Consider the following 23189-nt stretch of genomic DNA (forward strand, 5'->3'; position numbering starts at 1 on the left):
AAAATCGTTTGACAAGCACCACGAAACATTTAGAAATCACGTCTGATATTGCTGAATAATGACAAAGGTAAATTTGGGCTTTTTCTCAGACCTACGCATGTGAGTGATTTCAACCCCATGCAGTCATTGTGTTCTAAATATAGATATGTTGCGCATAATACCGCGTACATATGGTGATGATTTCGAGCTACGCACAGACATAATATGAGTTGAATTTTACCCCTTTCGCTCTTTGCGAAATCGTGTACGATGATATGAACGTATTCGCCTTCGCTTAAATTTAACTCGTCAGTTTTTGTGTGGATATTTTAACGTCTAACTTACGTGACAAATTTAACGTGCATCATATATTGGATATTTTCAACGCAACAGAATGTATGTTTGACATCAGAAAATCAACTGGTCTTATACTTTTAACCTTTTCTACAATTCTCTTTCAATGCGTATATGTGATGAGTGGGCGGATTCAGCCACTCACAAAAGTTTGTAAAGGTCAAAATCGTGCTTTGCATAGAGGCCATAGGTATATCACATGTCGTGTGAACGACACGAATTCCATCACATTTTCGGATTAGGGTCATTTTTGCCCGCTGGGCTCAAATTTTTTACACCAGTTGGCCAAGTACACCAAAGTGTACTCCAAAAAATAGCTGCAGTATGTCGCATATTCATGGTGATATGGCCGAAAAAAACTTAATTCTTTTTAAATTTGCAAAAGATTGCAACCGAAAACGATATTTTTAATTTCTTGACTTCCGTTTGAAACAACCTTTTTATATCTGAAACGTGTAGACTATATTCCTTTATTTGAGAGTAAAACAATAGCTCAATCACACACGCGTTTAGTTAATTTAAAATATACATCAAGATTTGCAAAATGGTTTGGATATCTGTGAAATAAATTCATATTTGGATAGCTGTTTTCATAGTTTAAAATTATACTATTTGGTCTGTGTAAACATGCGCTGAATAAAACGCCATGGACACTTAAGCACATTTCTGTCGTAAATTGTTTGATTAGGGCTCCAAGATTCCGAACACGCATTGAAATTATTGCGCTTTGCATTTATTAAAAGTAAATATCCACAATTTATTCACTAGCTTGGTAAAAACAATTCCACCAACCCGTCCTAAAGCAGGAAACTTGTTGCAACATTGTAAACAATAGAAATATTATGAAACAGCGCGGTCATTGAGTGCAGTACTGGCCATGTGGTTTTGTTTATGTTTACAAAACATTTGTCATGCGTAAATAGTCTGCAGACATGAAGAAGCGAAAATGTGTTGACATGGATTTGCAAACAGGTGTGGTTGTCGTGAAAAGTAAGAAGAAAAAGCGAAGTTTAATCCTCGATTCGGTTGCATCACCCAATAATGAAATAAATGAAAACCAAGCGACGAAAAAGAAACGCAAAAAAGACAAAAAATCTGATGATTTAATATCAGCTAATGAAAACATTGACGTTACGACCGAAGAAATTGTCGTGAAAACAAAAAAAGGCAAGAAACGAAAAAAAGGTAAATTGCTCTGAGCAGTCTATACCCACTGCTTAAAAAATAAGTATTTTAATTCTCCCACTTTTTAAAAAAATTGGGTACATATTGAGAAATGTAGTTTGAAACATGGATTAGATTGCTTATTATTAAACAGGTGTGAAAATTCCTGGTAATGAAGAAGATTTAGGTGCCTGCAACAATGTTGAAGCTGTGGACGAAATGGTGTCAATTTTAGAAGTAAAAAAAGATTAATTCAAATGTTGTTGAATTGCTATTTTATTGTCTGGATTTTTTGTTTGTTGAATATTATTTTTAATATTATATTTTGTTTTAGATTTTTAGATCAATAAATTAAGACTGTTTATTTAAAAATTTGATTTTTATTTGCTTATTTTGTTTATACTTTTGGTTCAAACAATGATCCTTTGCACAGAAAACGTTAGAAGATGAACAACAGATAAAGAAAAGCAAGAAATCAAAGAAAAAACAAAAACATGTGGATGTTGACTCTGAAGTTTGTGAGTTGGCCGAATGAATGAAAGTTGGACAAAATATTTTATATTTAACCACTTTTTATTTGAAAATTTAGTTTTGGAAACAGAAATTATAAAAGATGAAGTTGAAGTTCAAAAGAGAAAAGTGAAAAAGAAAAAGCAAACGCTGGAACCAAATGTTGCGTTAATTGAAACACATACAATAGAAACTGCTGAAAATCTAAATGTCATCAAAATCTCCAGTGAAAACAATGGATGTGTTGAGAAAAAAAGAAAGAAAAAATCCCCAAACAAAGTTAAGAAAAAGCAAAAGGAAAATCCAGATCCAAACACAGACAAAAAACAACAATCTTCAAAACCTAAAAAACAAAATGGGGAAGAAAGTGGCAAAGAATCAACAAATAAAATGACAAAGAAAACAGAAAAGAAATCTAATTCTGAAAGCAATTTGGAAAATGAAAAATTAAATGCTGGTATGTTGCAATAGATTTTAAATTTTGTTTTGTCCTCTTTTTGCAAGTATTAAGTTTTTTTCAAACTAAATAGGCCTAAAATTCAGTAAATCATATGTTGGCAGATGGCAGACAAGTTGTTGCTGCACCAGACAAGGTTGGTTTGTTTGCATTTTTGAAATATTATGTGGAAAATCGTTAAAACTAAAATTACAACCTACCACAAAAAGGTCACTGACATATTGTTTAGAAAACACAGATGTTGTGTGCCTGAAATTTTTGCAAAAAATCAAATTATTTTTTGCTTTATAATCATAACATAGGACCTATTAACTCATTAAACTTAATAATTACTTTTGTAAAAATCTAGTGGTGGAATTTAATTTGTAAAATTTTGCTTTAAAATCATGAAAATGTTCAATCACTTTTTGCAGAAACCCAACGTTGGTCAGTGGGTGAGCTCTGATCTTGGTGATGTGAACAGACAAGACAAATTCTTCCGACTTCTTGGTGGGATGAAAAAACAAAACTCAAATCTTTCAACAAATAAGTTTTCTTCGCTGGCGAAAAACTTTTCCCAATCGAAGCAACTCAATGACGCGCTTGAAAACCAGTTCAATCACACAATGGCTTTCAACTTGCAGAAGCGAAATGAAAACAACAAATCAAAAGGACTTGGGTTTGTGGAGGATCCAGCAAAAGGAAAGAAATTTGACATTGATATAAAAAAATCTAATTCAATAAAATTTGACGATTGAGTTGCTTGGTGAGGATTGTTAAAAAAGTTTGGGTGACATACATATACTGTTTTACCAACATAGGTACATATTGAAACTGTTACCTTTAGCTGTTTATTCGCAAATTTTAAATGCCTGGTATAACATTTTGTTGCTTGTATGGTCCCACTGAGTTATTTGTAAATTTTTTCTTTTGACAGATGACATTTCTGTAAACTTTAAACCCAACCACAACAATCGTTGACCTGTTTTCTACAAATCTTGTTGATTAAGTTATGTAGTTAAGGTCACATGTGACGTCAGAACTATATTTCAAGTGGACATATTGGAGGTATGATTAGAAGAATCTCATTGTTCCATAAATGCTGTACATTCCCTTCAAGGTTATGGTGGCAGAGATCTCTTACAAAAAATGTGAAGGTCACCTGGCAAGTACATCTTGACCACAATATACCCCATTTAACCATAAAATACCACTTGCCACTTAATTCCCATCATGTTGTTCCTTGTCCTCACTGTGACCATTATTTAAATATGTCTTACTTTGACTGGGGAAAGAGGCTGGCTGTGATGTGAATCTAATATACTGAACAAACAATGTTTGTCCACTGCACTAACCGACATAAAAAACAATAATTTAGGCACAAAATTTAAAACTTTCATGATCAGTTGGCGAAAAATGGCACAAAATAAATACAAAATGCTCACTAACTGCAGTTACTTTTATGGAACTATGGTTGTGTGAACAGAAGCTATGAGGACCCTTTAGATACCAATTTCATAAAAAGTTATGTAAATAAATTGTGTAATATTTGACAAGTCACCCCAATTTATACATTGAATTTGGCATTTGGGTGACCTCTGCAAGATTTTGGCAAGAAAACATTCCAGCATGGCGTTCTGGTTGAACCAGCATTGTTGCTTAACACAGGGTTCCTCAACTACGGGACCACTCGTCATTACCATACAACGATACCTGGAGTAATGAAGTTTTAGGGTCACCACCAACGGTTTTTAAATTTTTTTTCAGTGATTAGGGTTCACAGAGTACAAAAAACATAGACCAGGACTTCCACTGAACAAACAAAGCTGAGAAACCTTGAGTTGAAGTAATGACCATTGTTTGATACATAGTATCATGGCAACGCATACAGCATTTGAAAATAAACAATTTTAAGACAAAGTAAAACAAATCCAGCTGGATTGAAACTCGTAGATTTGGTTGTTTGTTCTTGGACTTCGACCCACTTTGACAAGTACCTTTTCAGAGTTTGTGTATGGAGACAAGTACGACTGTGACATTGTCCGCACTTCCCTTTCTAACTGCTTCGCTTGCCAGTCGATTGCAAGCCACTTCAAATCGGTAGTTTTCGAGGGTCTTGTTACTGCCTTCTGGTGGCTGAACAGAGTTGTCCTGTAGGTAAAAACAGATTTGTAAAATATTTATACATTTGAAATTCCTAATGTTGTTGAAACAATAATAAACACAGTGACTTGCACGGCTGATTTGATACTGGCATCTATAGAATGTTTATGGCTGTTGTGTTTATTGCAAGAACAGAAAACAATATTTTAAATTCTGCAGCAAGTCATATCAGTCTCTGGTTTCTAACATCTATAGCTTCTGGTTCACTTTTTGTGAAAACTGTTATAGTAAGGAGATACCTGGAGTACAGCCAGAACAAACTGGATTGCTTGATCTGGATTGTAAACTTTCCACAATCCATCGCATGCAATCAGGATGAAGCGATCGTTGGAACATAACTGACATCGTTTCACATCCGGGACATTTATCACTCCGCATCTTTTGTACTGACCGTCACCAATTGATCTCGACACCTCCAATATTCCCAACACCCTTCCTTCTCTACAGAAATAAGATAATGTTAGTGATGTCTTGGTGCAGTTTTCTTTATTTATATAACCCATGGGTGCTGGATATGAGTAACAACTGTTTGGTGAAAGCGAAGGGACAGAGAATATTTATCGATCACTATAGAAAACCTTTAGCAAGACTGTAAAGATTGTGCCATTGTCATAATTGTTTCTGTTATTTTTTACAAACGGTAAAATTATTAAACACCAAATTTATTTAGCTTCAATAACCCCAATATACATACTTTCATATAAAGATTTATTATTTGTTTTTATCATAGTGAATACAAATCTATTATTCACTCCAAATTTCATAAGTTTAGTCATGTTGATTACGCCCAATTCCATGTTGTGTTTGAGCATCGCAACAAATAATATATGTTAAAATTTAAAATTTCCACCCATTGTAAACACCCAGATTGTCACAGCACTGGGTGAAGATTCACAGAATATTACCGAACTGAACCTCCCGCTTTTTGTATCCTCTGCCTTTCCTCATAATTGCTCGGACTGTGGTCTTTACTCAGCGGAATTGAATTGTGCTTTTTTGACTCAGCTTGGTAGCGACATAAAATGGCCTGCAACACATCGGAGTATTATCAGAACACCAGCTAAGTGACATTGACTTTACTGATAAATTAAATCATCAAAAACAATTAAACTATGATATTTGCATTAAATTCTATTTGAATAAGTACAGAAGCTGGCAATGCTCTTCAGGTAAAATTAATAGTTTTGTATATTTCATAATAAAAGATCGCCTGTCATTCTTTGCAATAAGTTTTGCATTAAGTGTTTAGAAAAATAATTCCTAAGACAAAGAAAATAAAAAATATTATTGTAAAGAATTAGTAATGCAAGGCAACCTAAGAAACAATGGAATGAAAATTAAAACATTTCAACCTTACTATCACCGAGGTTTGCGATGTAGAGGGTGTCACCCAACACTAAAACGCAACAAGCTGTTGTTCCATCTTTCCAAACAGGCTTTCTGAACAAAAATATTATAGTGTATAGTTATGTACATATAAGCTTTGTGTTTCGTTGCTTTAAATGCATCTAGAAACAAGATTACTTGGTTGAGGCCTCCCTAAGGAATTCCTCGTCAACAGACTTGAATGAGTCAAGAATTTGCCTTTTCATTTCTTTGTCGAAGTTGTTAACATCACCTGAGGCAAAATACGATATTGACACCTTCTATTTTTAGGAATCCAATCCTAGTTTAGTAGGTCATCTGTTTATCACCTGGTAATTACAGCCGTCATTTTGGGTTTTAAGACTAAATCACAATTTTTTTGTTCAAACAAAAAGAAATTTACATGCATCACATTTCTGTCATATAGTAATTCATTGTGTTAGCTGTGTTGGATTAAAGTGTTATATAACTTATATGCAAGGAAAGATATAGCCCAGATAAATGCAGCCATTCAAGCACTGCTAGACGTGTAACTTAATCACAGTAGACCACTTAAAAGTGTTGCACCATTTCTGTGATAAAAAGCTCACAGGGACAGAGATTTACTGGGAAACATTTAGACACACTTTGCCGACAGGAAGCGTTTGACTTCCACACAAAAATGATGTGCTATTGTATGTCCTGTCACTCAACTATGACTGAGGAGACAATGACTAACTACAACTTGACAAGTTACACAAACATCTCATAAAAATTTTGATACATCTGCTTGTCATAACGGATACATGTTACAAATGTGTCAAGTTTAAACATTCCCAGGCATTTGGTAATGGTAAAATGTCACTAATTGTGTGGGCTCTGGATCAAACAAAACTTACTTTTTGGGAGTTTTTGTGACAAATGAGTGTGTAGTCTTCGAGCACAATGCTGAGACGCTCTGCTTCCCCCATGACCATCAAACACAGCAAAGTATGCAACTCTACTTCTGTCGAACAAAGGAAATTTCAATACTGTGTTTTTTAGTGTTTAACTTGAAAACAATCGATTATTATATATACACAGGAAACATAAACACAAGACTTTAAAAAAAGGAGTTAGCACCTGACATGCTACTTCCACTATGTACTGTCATTACAATTGTTTTGCAAATATAAACACACAACCACAAAAAACATTAAAAAAGGATATACTTAATATTATATTATACAATACATATTGTAACTATTGCAATATATATATATGTATGTTACTCCCCCTTAACCGCCAAATTCCAACAACACAAGATGGAATTTGGTGAAAGAAATGTTTGTGTGTGAGAGGAGCAACAAATAGCACTCACATTTTCGGAGTAAGCTGTTTAAACATTTGCGTACAATCATCCATCAGAACGTGTGCATCTTGCATGTCATCACGTTCCCCTTTCCTTTCTGCTACAAAACTATGCAGTGTGGAAAGGAATACTGAAGAATATGAAAAATGTGTTAATTTCAGTGACAAATTAAATATTTTCATTAAAAAAAAACATTTGAGTAAGGACATTAGGCATTTCACACTAAAAATTATCGCGAATAATTTAATTACATTTTGGCAATAATGTCTCCAAATAAAAATCACAAGTTACTGTATGCCTATTATGTGATAAACACATGCCTATTATGTGATAAATTGTAAGCAAAGCATTTCACAGATGGTATTCACCATTTGACAACTTTTGTTGTTTTGCTTCTTCTTGTTGGCTTGTTCCTTTGTCTGTTGAAGGCCGTTTTCTGGATGCTGAAAAAGTTGATGCCACTTTGTTTGTGGAAGTAATAACAACAAAATAAATACTACAATACACAAATATCTATTGGATTCTTTTACAGCTAAAAAGATTTCAATAAAAACACTGTGCAAGGGATGTGAAACCAACAATCAAATGAAAACATTTTTCCAAACACAAAAACAATTTGATTCAAGCCCACTACTAAACAACAACGTTTGTTTTTAACCTTGTTGACAAGCTTGTGAAGTTGATGCAGAGGTATCAGTTTTTTGAACACTTGGATAAATTTGATTCTAAATTCAAACAAAACAAATTACAGTCACACAGCAACAGATTATTACTTACAGAAATGCACATAATTGTTTAGTTCAAAACATTTAAGCACGTATTAAACAAATTAATAACTGTGTTTTACTTACATGGACAAGGGAGACTGGATCTAAAACAAAATACTTCCGTTAAAATTGCTGTTATAAATTATGTTTCTGGAGACACTAAGAAATTATAGCGAAATGCAGAACTTTTTGCGAACCTGGTGAAGTACTGGATGTGTTTCTTATTTTGGAATCTTGTGCTGATGGATTGGGTGGTGGAAGATCGTTAAACAATGACATCTTCACAGGAAATTTTGCAGAAAAAGATAATTAACGCTGCGACTTCATTATACAAATTTACAACAATCACTACCAGCCCACATACACCTAAAATACTGTATCACGACCGACAGCAACATAAAAAATACTATAGACACCAAAACCATGCAATATTTATTTTTGCAAACTGATGGCAATATCTCACATAAACAGATATAGTCGCAACTCGCAATGCTTTTTGTCCGACTGTTACGAGAACACGACTAAGTTCGGGAATTCACACGTAGTTGCTGCACGATTACGAGATGAACCAACAGGTCGCGGTCGCGGTGCCAATTCAAAACAAAATGTACCATGCGACACGAGCGCCACCGTGTTGTAAATTACTTGGGGATTTTAAAATATGTTACACAGGTATTAAATCAAGCCTGAAAAGTTTTTGTGTCAGTTTTTGTTGGTGTGACATTTTATAACTAAAGACTTTTAATTGTAAATAAAATTTCGACAGATAACAAAGAAGTACCAATAGTAATTCCACGCTTGAATACTATTGCTGTTGCGCATGCGCAGTAATTGCATCGACGACATGCTTTCTTTTCAGGACTGTTGATTTGCTTTGAAAGTGTTTTTAAATCATAATAGATCCGGGTTATATTATCAAACCATTTCGGTTGTTTGGCGATTGCGTAAAAGTTGTTTGTGTGTGATATCTGTTTAATGTGTTTTTGAATGTTGTTTATTGATGTGTCATTTATATATAAACCATCCTGCTCTGTTTATGATTTCGTGAGGTTTCACTGATTTTCAGCAGAAATTTGGAATCTGTCTTTACTTGATGGAAATTAATTCTGTGGTTTGTAAAATAAGTTTTATCTTTTCATTGGTGTGCAAGATTGTCCTAGAATAAAAGGCTCTGTTAGCAAATTGTAACAAGTGTCCGAAAATACTCATGTATTGCGTTCACTAAGAATAAGGCTAAAAACACCACAGAACAAATTTGTCAGTCTAATTTGCAAGTCAAGCTTGTTACGGGAAATTAACTTTCAATGCAAAGAGGACTATGTTGACCGTTACACTTATTTAAGTTATTCGGGTGGCCTGGAAATTTGCTGGCCCTAAGACACTTAATTGCCTTGGTTGCCAAATAGGTATATCAAACTGAAAAACGTGAAATAAAGATATGTTTGGAAAGCATTTGCTGTTTTCATTTTTTGATGGATATGTACCATCAAAATACTCATCCTGTGCGGTGCAGAGGTAACCCACTGCTTCAGAGCGACATGCATTCCTTTTTATTATTCTTTTCTAGTTCCATACAGACGGCAAAGCGCGTTTGGGAAAAAGGCAGTACAGTGAACAAGAGCTCAACATGTATTACTGCCGGTGGTCGGTGCACTTGGATGTGCCTACCCAAAGTGCACATTCTGCAATTCTTTCAATGAGTAGAAAAGTGCATAAAAGAATCTCTGCGACTTTTCAAGTATGTTGAGGTTCGATCAAAATTTGTATAACAGGCTGTTTGAATGGCAACTGTTGCCTACCCCTGCTCTTGCGGAAAAGCAATCCTTGTGGCGATTGTTTTGGAAAGATTTTGGTCACAAGTGGGCGCTAAACAAATAGTAAACATCGGAAATTTTTGGAGTGAAGCTGTGCTGGTGTTGACTTTGGAATTGGCTGGTTCGCCAACAAACAGCAAAACTTCCTGTTGGCAGAAGACAAGTTCGTCTAGAAATGCTTTTTAAGGTATGTGCCTGTGTTTTTTGCCAATGCAACTATTTCTGTGTGTTTTTGAAATAGCATGTCAATCAACTTTGCATAGGTTTATTTGCAAACATGTAACATGTAGTAAAATGAGCAGCAGTTCAGTTGGTATGTTTTATCTGTAGATTTTTTCATGCAGTTGCTTTAACCTACTTATTGACTGAATACATATCAACATAGGAACATGGTGATAACAATCAACAATTTGTCTGTGTTAGCAAAATTGTCTGTTTTCTTTCATATATAAATGGCCAATGTTGTCCAAATACTCTTTTGTGTGTGGTTGTGAATGGTGTTCTTTCTCTTTCAACAAGTTTTAGGTATATTGAAGCAATGCTGACTGACATACATATGCTTTAAAATATCAAAATTTAAATTCAAAATTCTGTTTTGGTATGTTGTGTTGCCATGTTTCTCTTCTACAATATTTTTTTTTTTACTATTTCTAGGGCATTTGTTCAGTTGCAAAGTTGTCAGTATACCAAATGTTAAAGTTTGTTCATAAGATTTTGGCGTAAAGTGTATCCATAATTGTCACATTTCCACAACTCAATTTGAGATCCGTGGTGCGAACAACATGCTTGCAGTTTTGCTTATTGAGCAAATTTGGTGTAATTTACGGAGTTTGTTAAATACTTTTCAACCTTTGTCCCCTGGTCTGCATTTTTGCCTGTATTGGCTGCACTTTGCTGGTGTGTAAATATTTGAGTGTCTGCTGTTCCAGTTGGTGCGTTTTGTGTTAATTTGGATTGTTTGATGCCGAAAGATACTTTTGACATTTTTGAAACAAATTGTAGTCAATGCACTTTTTGTGATAATGTTAGCTTGTTTAATTTCTGTTCATGTGAAAAGTATAGTGATATCATTACACGAGTGATGCTGAAACATGGTATATGAAAGAAATTTAGCTTTAAGACCCATGCATATTTAATAAGAGCTTTTAAAAATTTCTGTTGCACGTTTGTGAGTTTTGCTAAACTGCTGTGCTTACCAAAGAATACACCAACAAACATAATTGCAAATAATTTCCTTCTCAAACTATTTTTTTATTGCTGTGTCAATGATATGAAAGCTGTGACATATGCTGTATGGTTATCCACATTCTGTTTCCTGTATTTTAAATGTGCAACACATTCGGTTCCACTAAACCGTGCATTTTTTGTTTGATGCCTGGAACAGCTGTAGGTGGGCTAAAGCACATGTCTATTAATGTCACAATATGCATACAGATAAGGCTTGTTGTAAAAACTGTTATTACATGTACCAAAAGGTGCTAAAAATATGTATGTAGGTTGTTGTGAGCATTTAACATGCTGATCTATCTGGTTGAAAGCATCATTGAAATATTTAAACGTTATTTGGTGACAATAAGTGGGAGGTGGAAGCTGCATTTAACTACTGTTTGAAATCACTGAAATAAAAACAGAAACTAACAACCTCGTCCCTAGGTTATGTTCCCAAAAAGAGAAAGTTTAAGCAACATGAGCGTGGGCGACCTTGTAAACGTTGACCTCCTAAAATGATGTCGATTTCCTCGTGATTGACTAACCCCGTCTGATTTGGGCATGTCCTTAATTAGAAACAGCACAAGAGACAAACTTCGCTCGGCCAAGAAAGCAAACACGAGATATTTGCTTGGGTCGTTGCTAACATCCAGAATGGTTTCCTTCCAAATTTTGCGCAGCCTTTTTTGTCGTTTTGGAATGCCGAAAACTTGTTTCGTTGGCACAGAGGAATGTCTCTCCTGAATCACGGGAAACATTGTTGGTTGAAATGTTTTTGGGTTATCGGCATTCCTTCAGGTTGCAACTCAATTCGAACGACCAACGCGACGAAACAGGGACGCTATGAGTGCAAATTTACCCAACTGTTGAAGTAGATCAACGCCACAACCACTCGCATTTTTACCTCAGTGCGCAAAATTGTTTTTGTGGTGTTTGCTTCAAGAGTTTAACGCAGAGTTCATAAACCCCCGGTTTACAATCCCAGTGCCATGAACCCGTTTGAACTCATTCATTGCGCCTAAAGGTGTCTTGTATTATTTATTGCCACCGTTCGCTTTACATCGCGATTTAAAAGGTATTGGTTTTACTGCGGACGTTACAACATGTTTTGGCGGCGACGATATCACAAATATTATTTCTTGTTTCATTTACTCACTGCTGTTATGGGAAATTTGAAAGTCACGCAGATTTCAGAGTTCGAGCGCATAACCATTGTGTCGCAACAATCAAATTTGGAACCACCTCTCGACGAGACGCCATTGTTCGACGTCGCCACCTTAGTTTTTCCGCTCGAAAGTAAAAATATTTTTTCTTTTTGTTGTTGGTATCCGATACATTGAGGAGAGGAGTGTCGCGCACTCACACAGTGTGAAATATTAACGTCCCGACGACAGCTTTTTCCCCACGCCGATGTTTTTCGTTGTGGAAACAATGGATGAGCGCAAACCGACACCTATTTTTATCTCCATCTCTCAAATTTCGCGTTGCCATGAAGTAAATTCTCTAGGGTTTCAAACAAGCGCCCAAACGGCTTTTCCTTTCTTTCTCGAACCGCTTTGTTCGATCCGACTAAAATTCCGCTCTCGCACGAAACCCCATTCAACATCGGATGGGAAGTTTTTTCTTCTCATATTTTTCTTGTTCCGACCTTTTCGGAATCCTAACAACGAACTCTTTTCACGAAAAATCTTTTTCATTTTGAAAGAAACGTCGCGAAAAGGGCAGTTATTTATGTTGCCGGAGCAAAGCGTTGGACAAATATTGTTCTTTGAAACTGGTCGTTTTTGTCGACACCAACCTCAAAGCCGCGTTTTTATTAGTTTGTGTTCGTTGTTGGCCCGGGTTATTTCTTCTGTATCCACAGGGACTGTGTATTAGAATTTATGTTATTCATGTCATATTTCATTAAATCCGTGACAAGCAATGAACTCCATGAGTAACACAATACTTACAACACATTATGTCGAAATCATCCAACGTTGTTAACCTCAACCCTTGCACTACTTCGTAAAACTGCTTTCGTCAGCGGCAGGTTTTGTGATGTTGATTTATTGCAACTTTCTTTTCTTTGTTCCAGGAGAAGACGAACAGCAGGAAAAACGAACGAAACGAGGAAATGTGAGTTGTGTGACATAGTTTCTGATCAAATACTGGCCATTGTTCAGTTTTGCTTTACCGTATAGTTCTATAATCAAAACAATATTTAGTGTTCCGAAGCTCGATTTAAACCATTAACAGTGCCGGGCAATTAGCATGTAATTGCCAGTTTTCAGAGGGCTGCAAAACAAAAATGGCAGAGAAAGAGGTTTTAAAAGTCCGGCGAATGGCTAGCCGCGGGCACAAGCTCGTAAATTGTCAAAGCCCCGCTCGTTTTGATGTCGAATCCCGTCATTTTTCGTTTCACTTCGCTCTGTAATAATGACCCTAGTTTGTGGGGCAGTGGCGTTTTACAGCAAGATGATATGCGAGCGAGCTGGTCGTGGAAGCAGTAAAAACTGGTTTTGAGACTATTTCGACCTGATGTGTTCCAGTTTTCCGTCCAAACTTTTAAGGTTAGGTGCTTGTCAGTATGTGTAAAACCGAGTCGTCAGAAGCTGTTTCGTTTGTGTGCAGTGAGCGGATACAATTAAACCAGTTGTACAATTAACAAAGCTCTGTCCTATTATACGAACGGAAGCCGAAAACTAAGCGCCTGCCGTTATTTGTTGTATTGATAAAGCTGCTAGCTTCGTTGTTGTTTGCAAACCATTGAGATAACAGCGTTAGTTTCGTAGAAGGACTCGTTTGAACCGTGAACTTATAATATCAGAAATAGAAATATTGGTTTGAGCAGTTATTGCGTCCTCGTTACGAAAAGCGCGGTCCATTAAAACACTTTAGTGCACTTATCACTAATTGGCAAAAGCCCTAATCAAGGGTTAGGGTGACGTGTTCCAAATTTAGTTACTCACTCAAGTTTACTGATTTTTTTCCGTAAAACTTCCAGTTTCAAGTGGAGTGGGCGAGTTCTCATTGTCAGATTTTTATCATGCAGAGGCGTGGCAGACTCAAGTACTTAACATGTCGTTAATTAATAAGTTCCCAGATTTTTTGACAAATGGGCGCTGTTTGGAAATAAAAGGCATTGCGTTCTTGCATTTGTTGTTTTTCCAAACTTTAATTCTACATTGATTGAAAGATTATCTGAACACAACTTTGTGATACTTCCAGGCACCAACTTGTGCAACGTACGTTGTAACTTGTGGTCTTTATGCATGCAGTTATTCCAGAGTTTGTTACACGTTGTCGAAACAAAAGCAATCAGAATTGCCGAAAAGCATCGTCGGGAGTAGGCTTGAAACAGACAAGAACAACAATTTTATGTGAGTTTTCTGTCGCAAGCCGACACATAGGCACATGTCTAATAAGTACCTCTTCAGTATTTTGAGTTGTTTTGACAAAAACGTGTGCCCCGTGACTAAATGCGCACTACATTGCAGCCCAAATTGAGTAATGTTTGTATAACAACACCTGTGCCCTGGTTTCAGTCATGTTTTATCTATATATGTGGGGTTTGTGCTGTGCATGGAGTTATCTGATTATACATTGCTGAAAACCGAAATTTTTTGGTCATAAAAAGCAAAGTGTAAACAAAAAAGTTGTGAGTTGATTGAATAAACTTTTGACAGTCCCAATGCAAAATCTTGCAACCTTTGAAAACGAAAAAATATATGTGTACATGCAAAGCCTCTAATTAATGGGATTTTCTGTTTCATGCGCTATGCGATCTGGTTTCAATCGTAAAAATAGAGTTTAATACAATAGATAATGGTACGTATTGATTAGTAGTCTGGTAACTGCTTGTTTAAACCCTTCAACAATTTTATGCGCGTGTTAATTCCCCAGCCAGAACTTACTTCCTATCCGTGTAAAACATCACCGTATCCTTTGTTTAGTCGCCATTTGTCATTGTGATGTCATAGGTAAAGCTGCAATGACTTTGCCCCACTTCCGGTTGCGATGTAAAAAAATCGAAACTTGGTTTCCAGCGTGTTCACGTTTTTGTGTAGTTTTCATTAAGTTTGATGACTGACTTGTCCATACACTACAGCCATTCATTTTCTCATTCAATTGTCTCCTCAAAACGTTTGGTCCACGTGATGCAGTTGGCTTGGAATGGTTGATTGACAAATCCTTTATCGCCTGATTATATAATTTGAAGTTTTTGACATGGACTGCAGGTATGTCATAGAATTGTGCCACCAACGTAAAGCACCTGTTTTGTTGTGAGTTAAGCGAGTTTTTACCAATATTGCAACTTCCTTCAAATTTTGCATCAAGTCGCAATTTCCGGGTTTAGGTATAAGCAAGGCCGTTGTGACGCAATAATGATCATTTTACCCAGTTTCCCTCTAAAACAGTGACCAAACTCCTTTGTCTAAGTTTCTTCTATGACTTTTCCTCTCATATATAAGACATCATGCTTATCTTAAAGAATCGAACTCATGCAGTCCAACTGTGCCTATGTAGTCACATAGTTGTATTTTTAGGATACAAGTATGTTTACATGGTTTGTAAATTCTCATCCAGTTCTTTTTTCACTTTTCTTCTGGAATACTTTATTGCTGCAAGTCATCAACATGTCATAACTGGTGACGTGGCAAGCTTGTTTATGACGTTTAGTTAAGCCCCTGCGTATCGATCATCCTATATTAAGAGTTGATTCCAACACGAACTTTAAAATGAACTATTGAGCATACTAATATGATAATGTTAATTAGAAGAAGTGCTTTACAAATACGCGCTGAGGTCGTGTTTGAAACATGTGCGTGGAGTTTTTTACCCAACATATCAGTCGTTTTTTTTTATATGTTCGTCTGTTTCGAATTCTGGTTGTAAATCTGACTTTGATCGTTTGCTTGTTGAAGATGTGTAAAGGCGTGAGAAGGACAAACTATGTTCACATTCATCCCTCGTAATTACACAGGTTTGAAAAAACTGGCTTCTCGCCTTCTACTACCTTCCAACCCCATGTAAAACATCAGGCAAATGACGATTTTGTTCCTTTGCCGACCTTGTAATTTCAGATGAGTAATCCGTCAGGTTTCCTGCCTTTCATCTTTTTACGTTTTCTCACGCCGTGAAGACAGGAACTTGTGAGCGATTTTTTCCGACCCAAAATACCCATATCCTCATATCGCATGTTCCATCAGATATTATATGACCTGCGCAGGCAACTTTGAATGGGTTTAATACTATTAATGAATACGCAGACATGCCTTTCTTTGACAATGCTACATTATTTAGCTTTATAATGTACAGTGGGTGGACATTATACATTAGGTTCTGACTGCACGTTAATTTCAGTGTACCATTTACTCGTGTTGCGTTTAAGATCAAAGTGTTCTGCTTATCCAATATGTCAGTGTCTTGTCCCATTCATGAACTATTTATTGTGGGTTTCGCAATTCAAATAATTCAACGTCAAATACTGTCTGGGAAAAAAACTTTTTTCTTGGGTCACGAGTTTTTAACAACCGTCTCTGCGTCGACTCTGAAAAAGCCAATAAACGACCAGAAATAAAACCCAGGAACCGTTTCCTTTTTGCCGACAAGTACCGGCCTGTCCTGGTCCTATTTTCAACTTGATTTCATGTCGAAATTTAGTCAATGATTAAAAACTGACTCTTTGCACGCAAGGTTTTACGTGAGATCGCTGCGCCCCTTTTTCAACCTTTCATCCGTCCGTCATAAATTATTAGCTGGATTCCCGCGCGCTTTGCCACTTACGGCAATTTTCTGGCTTTTTTACGACACAAAAAGTCACCGGGTTGCCTTTTTTGCTCAGGAGCTTGTGATCATGGTGAGCTTGTGATTTGGTGGCGCACCCAATATTTGACGTTTTGAAAGGGTGTAACCCACGTCGTGCGTTGTCCGCGGCAGATCGTAGTTGGAAGCGGTATTATATGTTTTTGATATCAAAGGTTTTATTATCAGGTTTTCCGCCCACAACGTCAGTACATCAAAATTTGGGCGGAAACGTTTTATTTCCCGGAAAGCAATTGAAAGTGATTTGTTTGTTCTCATTTTGAGAAGTGGAAGGTTGGTGTTGCGAATAGCAAAAACAGAAAGTTGTGCATCAAAGAAAGATTTTAAATAAAGGTACAAGGGGGCTTTCTGTATTTCGCTTAGAAGGTCTTTTACTGTCGAATCTTGCTGCACAAAAAACAACTATTATTGGTTTTGGTTAGGTTTCTTATGTAGTCGTTTGTATTTATTTCTTTTACATCGACATGGAAACTACATTATCAGGGATTTGTCAGCGTTATAACCAAAAATATAATGTGAAAGTGCATTGGTCGTGGTTACTTGTTAAATATACCGCGTTTGTAGTAGAGTATTAAAGTGTTTCAAGTTTTAGGAACTGAAATTCGTTGCGAATATGTTCAAACACATGAAACATCCGAGTTACCAAGGTTCTGTGAGGAGTCCGACATTGCAACATTTCATCGTCAAACATCTGGTTTTATTTAATCTGTGACAAGGCAAAAGCATTTATTTTTAACCCAACGGTCGTTGGCCTTTGGAGAGCAAAGTTTTTTGCTCCATGCGCGCTCAAAACTTTTTCTGTTGATCCTGTCAGACGTGGTGGCCCCTCCCTCGTTCTTGTTTGTTGTTTCTCTCGACCTGAAAAAAATTGCGACTTTTCGAAAAGGTGAAATGTCAATATTTGTTCGATGAGCTGCGCGAAACCGATAATAGTTACCAGTTAAAGTTAGAAACAAAGCTTTTTAGGAAAATTGTTGATTTGGTTTTTAAAAGTGGCATTGATTAACTGAATTCGAATATTTGTGTGTTTAATGTATACTGGATGGGTTTATCAATGTCATTGGCTATTCATGCGTGGACATATGTGTTTGCTTGGGAAAACCTGCCTTGTCAGTCATTCGTAAGTTGTTGTTAACATATGTTTTTATCAAACTTCAGTTCTGTAACAATTACCTCACAAAAAATGATACTTTGACCTTCAATCCTAATGTCGGAAAGCTGTTTGCACGAACACTGCAACACCAGGTCAAATATCGCAAAATAAACTCAAAATTTGTCGCTTTATTGTCAAATATTTACCAAACTCCTGCGAAATTGAAGTGTTCTACACATTATGTGTGAGGCACAACTCACAGAGCTTAAAAAGTCACACAGAATTTTTGACACTTCGAAGGTTTTGTGAAACGTTACTCTTATAAGAAAAGTTGGAAATGAGAAGAGTTGTGTTTACCTTGCGGTTGTGACCAAACTTTCGCATCACATCGTTGAAATTTGCCGCTGTTTTCAACATTGATAAAGTCACGTACACCCGCTGTGCCCGCATAGGCTATGCTTACTTCCAAAGGCAGTGGTTCCCAAACTGTGGACCACGAAAACATTTCAAGAGGGTCAGACCAGAGAGCTTTTCCAATAGATTAAAATATTTTAATGTGCTTTGTTTTTAAAACTACAAATTTTAGGCCTTTGAAGTTTCTGTACCCGGTCTACAGTTTATGTCACCGATTTGACAATTTACAAACTGCAATTCACTACATTAGCATAAAAGGTCACCAGCGAGATTACAGACCTGCCCTGGTAGTGAGCAACTAGCCGTTATTAAAATAATTATTCAGTCGCTGCTACTGTCATGTAGCAAAAGATTTGGGAAATTAGCAAAATTATGTTTAGGTTGTTTTTGAAACAACTCTCGAGAAATAGTTTTGCATTTAAAACGTGCGCTTGTCATATTTCGTTTGCAATTATCGCTAAAAGGCATTTTGTTTACCACACTGGTTTAATGTCGACCTCAATAACAGGTCACCGCAATTAACAAAGCGAAGGCATTAAAAGCTGCGCATTTCCACTACTTTGAACCATTAAACTTTAAAAGCGAAACGTCAAAATCGTAATTAAACGGACCCGTTAAAAACAGTGGCAGCTTTTAAGTATAGTCGCAGTTAACATTAACAAAAAGACAGCGTTGCCATCCGGTTTACTGGTTTGTACGAGGGCAATTATCTCTGCTTTCAGCTTCTTACAACCCCGCAGAGCATTTTGGCATGTCGTTGTGCGAGCGGTTGCAGAACAACTGCACTTTATTGACTCTTCTCTCCCGACCAGCTGTTCTCGGTAAGTTACTGCCGCTTGAAATAACATGCCCTCAAACCAGTTCGAGTCAACTGACTGTTATTTCGTTCGAAGGTTGCCCTAGAAATGAATGTAATGTTTTATGTACTGTCCAGCTCGGTAACATTATCCCATCTCGTCAAATACGTTGCGACTTACATCAACACCAGGGTATGAGATGTTATTTGTCACAGTTCACATGTAATTAAATATAGAAACACCGCGCTCTGTTTTTTTGTGCTTTTACTAAATGAAGGTTTCTTAAATATGAGATATTGTTTTGCCACTTTGGTTAAGCAGGGGAGTTTGAACATAACGGATTTTACCAAAACGTTGGAAATTCTATGCAAGGGTGAAATCTGAAGTGTCAAACCCAGAGGTTTGCTTCCTGTACGAATATGTTAGTGACGTTGTAACATATACTTGCCATTGTAAGTAATCAAAATTTACCAATTAATTTGTTAATCACGATTTGCATACTGTAATTCCAAACTAATATATTTCCGGCAAGATGAGCATTTGAACAATGAATATTAATGCTGGTACTGCGCACAGTAATAAAGAAGTTACGTTGAACCATGAATTGAAAGCTTCGACCATTGCCAAACTATAGAAACCATTTTGCCCCCTAAACAGTTTGAAAATCTTTGATAAAATTTAGTTTCAGAAAAAACTTTATTATTTAACGTTTTTTCTTGTGATGTGTTAGTGGCGATCGCATTCGTACAAACAAGTTAGATGTGTTGCCTGTTGGTTTTCCCGAAACGTTACAAGAAAGCAGGGAATTAAAGCTGTCCAATAAAAAGTGACCCAAAACCGCACATGCTTATTCTCACAACGTTAGGAGGCAAGTGGCGACAGGTTCCCAGTACGAGTGAAGACATCAAGCGCGGCAAAGCGTTCTCGGTCGTTCACAAAACTAATAAAACCCGATTGATTTTTGGCCTAAAATCGCGCGGTCTTGAACTAGGAAAGCGCTTTGGTGCATTTTTTGCAGAGCGCTGAGTAATTTCGATTTCAGTCATCGATTTTTTTGCTACGCTCGTGCCGCATTTTTGTCCATAATCGAAATTAAATCGGAGTCCTGGCCGCTTGCTCGAGTGTTATTGGGCATCGAATGTTTTGCTTGAACGTTTCGGAATTAATAAGGTTTGCTGAAAATTCTGTTTCCCTGTGCTGTAATGATTGTTCTCGAAAACCCACGTGTTTTCAAAACCAACCAATATTTTGCTTTTGTGTGGATAAACGGACCTGGCGGGAAGACTATACGTCAATGCATAGACGGATGTGAATTACTCTTATTATTAAAAGAAGTAAAAACAAACAAACACTATTATTCCTGTAAAAACAAAAATCTTAGACGCTTTGCAATCGCCGAGAGCAACGATTAATATATTTTTTATTCGTATGTCTGGGTAATATATTTTTGGGAAACTTCATCTTCCGAATGCTTTCTGGCGGTTGATATCGAACGTTTTGTGGGAAGTGCCTCCAACAATTACGTAATCCCCAATTTACCGCACTACGATTTCTGTTGAAGGTTTTTGTTCCTGACGACTTTGTTCGATTGGATTGCGATAAAAAACTGCTGGGCAAAATTTTCTGGTTTATTTCTCAACCAAGTGGGCTCTGCGCTTGTGATAGTCACTACTTTAATCAAAAATGTTTTCTGTGCAAGTTTTTTTTGCGCAAGACCTAAAATAATATTTCTATGTTTTACATTTTGTGGTCGGTCTGACGTCAGAGGGCTTGACGTATAACTATTCTTGTTTGTTTTTTTATTAAGTAGCAGTAGAGTGGTTATTGTGTAATAATGGCCATTGTGTGAACAAGTGAACAAATATAAGGGGGTTGGTTTTCCCCACTTTTACGCCAACCAATGTATACACTTTTTGCACAAAAGTTCGCAATATCGGCAATATGGAATTCAGTGATTCAGCCAATTATTTTAAAGCTCTTAAAATGGCATCACGTGATCGAATCCCACGAGAAATCACGTGTTTTCCATTTTGTCGATTGCGAAATGCGAACGTGAACCTTTTTCCAAATCAAAAACCCTGTTCCGTTATTGAAAAATGTCCGGCAATATTCTTTACTCGCGTTTGATGAAATCCATAATTACTAAACTAACCGTGAGATGAGCGTTGAGTTTGCGTGTTCGTGCCCGGTAATAACGGCAAGACGATATCTTTCCATTCGTGAGAAATAAGGTTGCGCGCGATAACGAACAATCCTCTTATCTGTGATTCTGCAACTTTTCATCGCCTGCAGAAAAAACCACCGCTTCGCAGGGAGGGAAATTATGACGTCATAACCCATCACATGTTGTCCCGAAAACAGGCCGTTAAAATGCCTAACGTCGAACAGAGTTGTTCAAACTTAAAACCCCAACTTGTTTCCAGTGGTTAGAGGTATAACGGACGTATGTGTGTGATTGACCAAAGCGTAATTTGGCTCCAATGTTTTCTCAGGTATTACACGAAGAAACCGGATGCATTAAAAAACGAACGTTTTGTAAATTATAATCGGTACATTTTTGTTTGTCGGGCAAAGTCCACGGTTGGGTGTTCCTATCAAAAACTTATGTAATAACTTTCATTTTTGTATGTTTTCATGAATCATTACGCACGTTCAGGAAACAGGATGTCTTTGCTGCTTTAGAACAACTTAAACAAACAGAATCACGCGTTTACTTATATATTTTTGAGTACTTATGTTTCAATGATTTTTCTGACCTCACAGAAAAATGCGATCTTTTTTTCCAAAAAGAAAGTGTAGATTTGTTGTTTTTTTTACCGGAAGAACAAATATTCATCGAGTTACTTGGTAGTGAAAACCTATTTTCAGTTATCATTTTAGTGGTTGTCGTTGGATTGTTCGCGTTTGGACTAAAACAAAGCCTTTCAAGCCGCCCCATGCTCCCATGATATCGACTAGCAGCTCAATGACCTAATTTTCCTCATTAGTGCCAGTTGTTGCCGCTCTATTCGGTTATTTCGATTAAACGTTTGTCTCGTTTCGACGCGCGACCTCCGACAATCCCAACCCCCCCATTTTTTCCCCTTTTTTCATTCGTCGGCTTTTCGCTGCAACAGAAGTTCGGCTTTTCGGGCAAGTGCTGAGGTTTGTGCTGAAGTTGCAGGGACAGACCTGTGTTGTTTTCGAGTTGAATCATGTTTGTTTGTTACATCATGTAATTACGTCTGGTGTGAATTTTAGTCGAAAATATTGTATGCGATATAGTGAAGAATGAAGCAGGTATTAAACTATGTGAGTGTTGCAGGTCAGTCGCTTCCATGAAGGTTTAAATTGTTTGCACTTTCATCAGGCATCGGTTAGCATCGAGGATTTGTGTTGTTTACGAATATTCACGTGGTTTAGTTCAGTACCGCATGGCGTGGCACAAAAATGTAATTGATTTCGTTTAACCTTCAATTGACTTTGAATGCAACAAAACAAACACGACTTCGATGACGTCACTTTGGTTTTGCGTTCTGCGCCGAAAAACCCGCGTCATATCGCCCTTTTATTAATCGCCCTCTCCAGTCTAGAACGAGGAAGTCTGGTTATTATTAGTGGGGCGGATTATGCAAAGCTTCTTGTTCTCTACATTTTCTTTCCATAATCTTTTCCTCCCTTCGTCCTCTTATTTCGCGCCGGCATTTTTTTTAATCAATCTTGAAAATTGCTGCCGTTCGCTCCCTGGGGAGAATGGGAGAGAAAAAGAAAAATTCCTCTCGGAGTTGGAGTGGGAAAGTTCGAAAGCGGTCACCACAGCTAAAAGAGAAGGCTGCAAATTGAAATTTTAATGAGCCCCTTGTTTTTTCGCTGTCTCGCTTTTTTCTGGTCTGTTTGAAGTTGCAACGTTCTGCTTTAGAAAGACGACACTCAAAATTTCGTTGCAATTTTAATGAAGAAAACAGCAGACCGTTAAGCTCTCCGGTAGGGAGTTCGTTCACCTAGTG

General features: G+C 36.9%; 3 protein-coding genes across 8 annotated transcripts in view; 2 read left to right on the forward strand and 1 right to left on the reverse strand.

The window, feature by feature from the left end:
• The first annotated feature begins 1207 nt into the window (after positions 1 to 1207).
• Positions 1208 to 3497, forward strand: LOC145903380 (uncharacterized). Of its 3 annotated transcripts, XM_082991462.1 has the most exons (7): positions 1208 to 1518; positions 1652 to 1734; positions 1931 to 2015; positions 2087 to 2464; positions 2569 to 2600; positions 2878 to 3209; positions 3381 to 3450. In XM_082991462.1, exons 1-6 carry the CDS (start codon positions 1266 to 1268, stop codon positions 3199 to 3201), a joined length of 1155 nt encoding a protein of 384 aa, XP_082847588.1. In that variant the 5' UTR covers positions 1208 to 1265; the 3' UTR covers positions 3202 to 3209; positions 3381 to 3450. The 3 variants fall into 3 exon arrangements, with proteins under 3 accessions (XP_082847588.1, XP_082847587.1, XP_082847589.1); XM_082991461.1 differs by having other exon boundaries at positions 2878 to 3497; XM_082991463.1 differs by having other exon boundaries at positions 1652 to 1719; positions 2878 to 3497.
• Positions 3498 to 3651: 154 nt separating this feature from the next.
• On the reverse strand, positions 3652 to 8601 carry LOC145902246 (integrin-linked kinase-associated serine/threonine phosphatase 2C-like). Its single transcript, XM_082990137.1, has 11 exons — positions 8266 to 8601; positions 8153 to 8172; positions 7960 to 8026; positions 7670 to 7744; positions 7311 to 7431; positions 6850 to 6956; positions 6131 to 6224; positions 5959 to 6046; positions 5512 to 5633; positions 4846 to 5047; positions 3652 to 4594 (listed from the first exon to the last, which is right to left on the reverse strand). Exons 1-11 carry the CDS (start codon positions 8345 to 8347, stop codon positions 4445 to 4447), a joined length of 1128 nt encoding a protein of 375 aa, XP_082846263.1. The 5' UTR covers positions 8348 to 8601; the 3' UTR covers positions 3652 to 4444.
• A 1369-nt stretch (positions 8602 to 9970) lies between these two features.
• The window catches only part of LOC145904006 (zinc finger protein castor homolog 1-like), a 45159-nt gene continuing 31940 nt past the window's right edge, over positions 9971 to 23189 (forward strand). For all 4 annotated transcript variants that reach the window (XM_082992213.1, XM_082992210.1, XM_082992215.1 and 1 more), the window contains exons 1-2: positions 9971 to 10069; positions 13169 to 13209. The gene's annotated coding sequence lies outside the window, so the exon portion shown is untranslated. The remainder of the gene's footprint in view (positions 10070 to 13168; positions 13210 to 23189) is intronic.

The sequence above is a fragment of the Ascidia mentula genome, chromosome 5 (genome assembly GCF_947561715.1).
Source record: "Ascidia mentula chromosome 5, kaAscMent1.1, whole genome shotgun sequence".
In the NCBI taxonomy this organism is placed as follows: Eukaryota; Metazoa; Chordata; class Ascidiacea; order Phlebobranchia; family Ascidiidae; genus Ascidia; species Ascidia mentula.

Excerpts from the sequence above, each read along its gene's own strand:
- LOC145903380 (XM_082991461.1), top strand. The coding sequence starts at position 1,266 with ATGAAGAAGCGAAAATGTGTTGACATGGATTTGCAAACAGGTGTGGTT. Across the intron at positions 1,519-1,651 it reads AGGCAAGAAACGAAAAAAAG|GTGTGAAAATTCCTGGTAAT; the intron begins GTAAATTGCTCT and ends ATTATTAAACAG. Across the intron at positions 1,735-1,930 it reads AAATGGTGTCAATTTTAGAA|AAAACGTTAGAAGATGAACA; the intron begins GTAAAAAAAGAT and ends TCCTTTGCACAG.
- LOC145902246 (XM_082990137.1), bottom strand. The coding sequence starts at position 8,347 with ATGTCATTGTTTAACGATCTTCCACCACCCAATCCATCAGCACAAGAT. Across the intron at positions 7,745-7,959 it reads TTCACAAGCTTGTCAACAAG|CATCCAGAAAACGGCCTTCA; the intron begins GTTAAAAACAAA and ends CAACTTTTTCAG. Across the intron at positions 6,047-6,130 it reads CTTAGGGAGGCCTCAACCAA|AAAGCCTGTTTGGAAAGATG; the intron begins GTAATCTTGTTT and ends ATTTTTGTTCAG.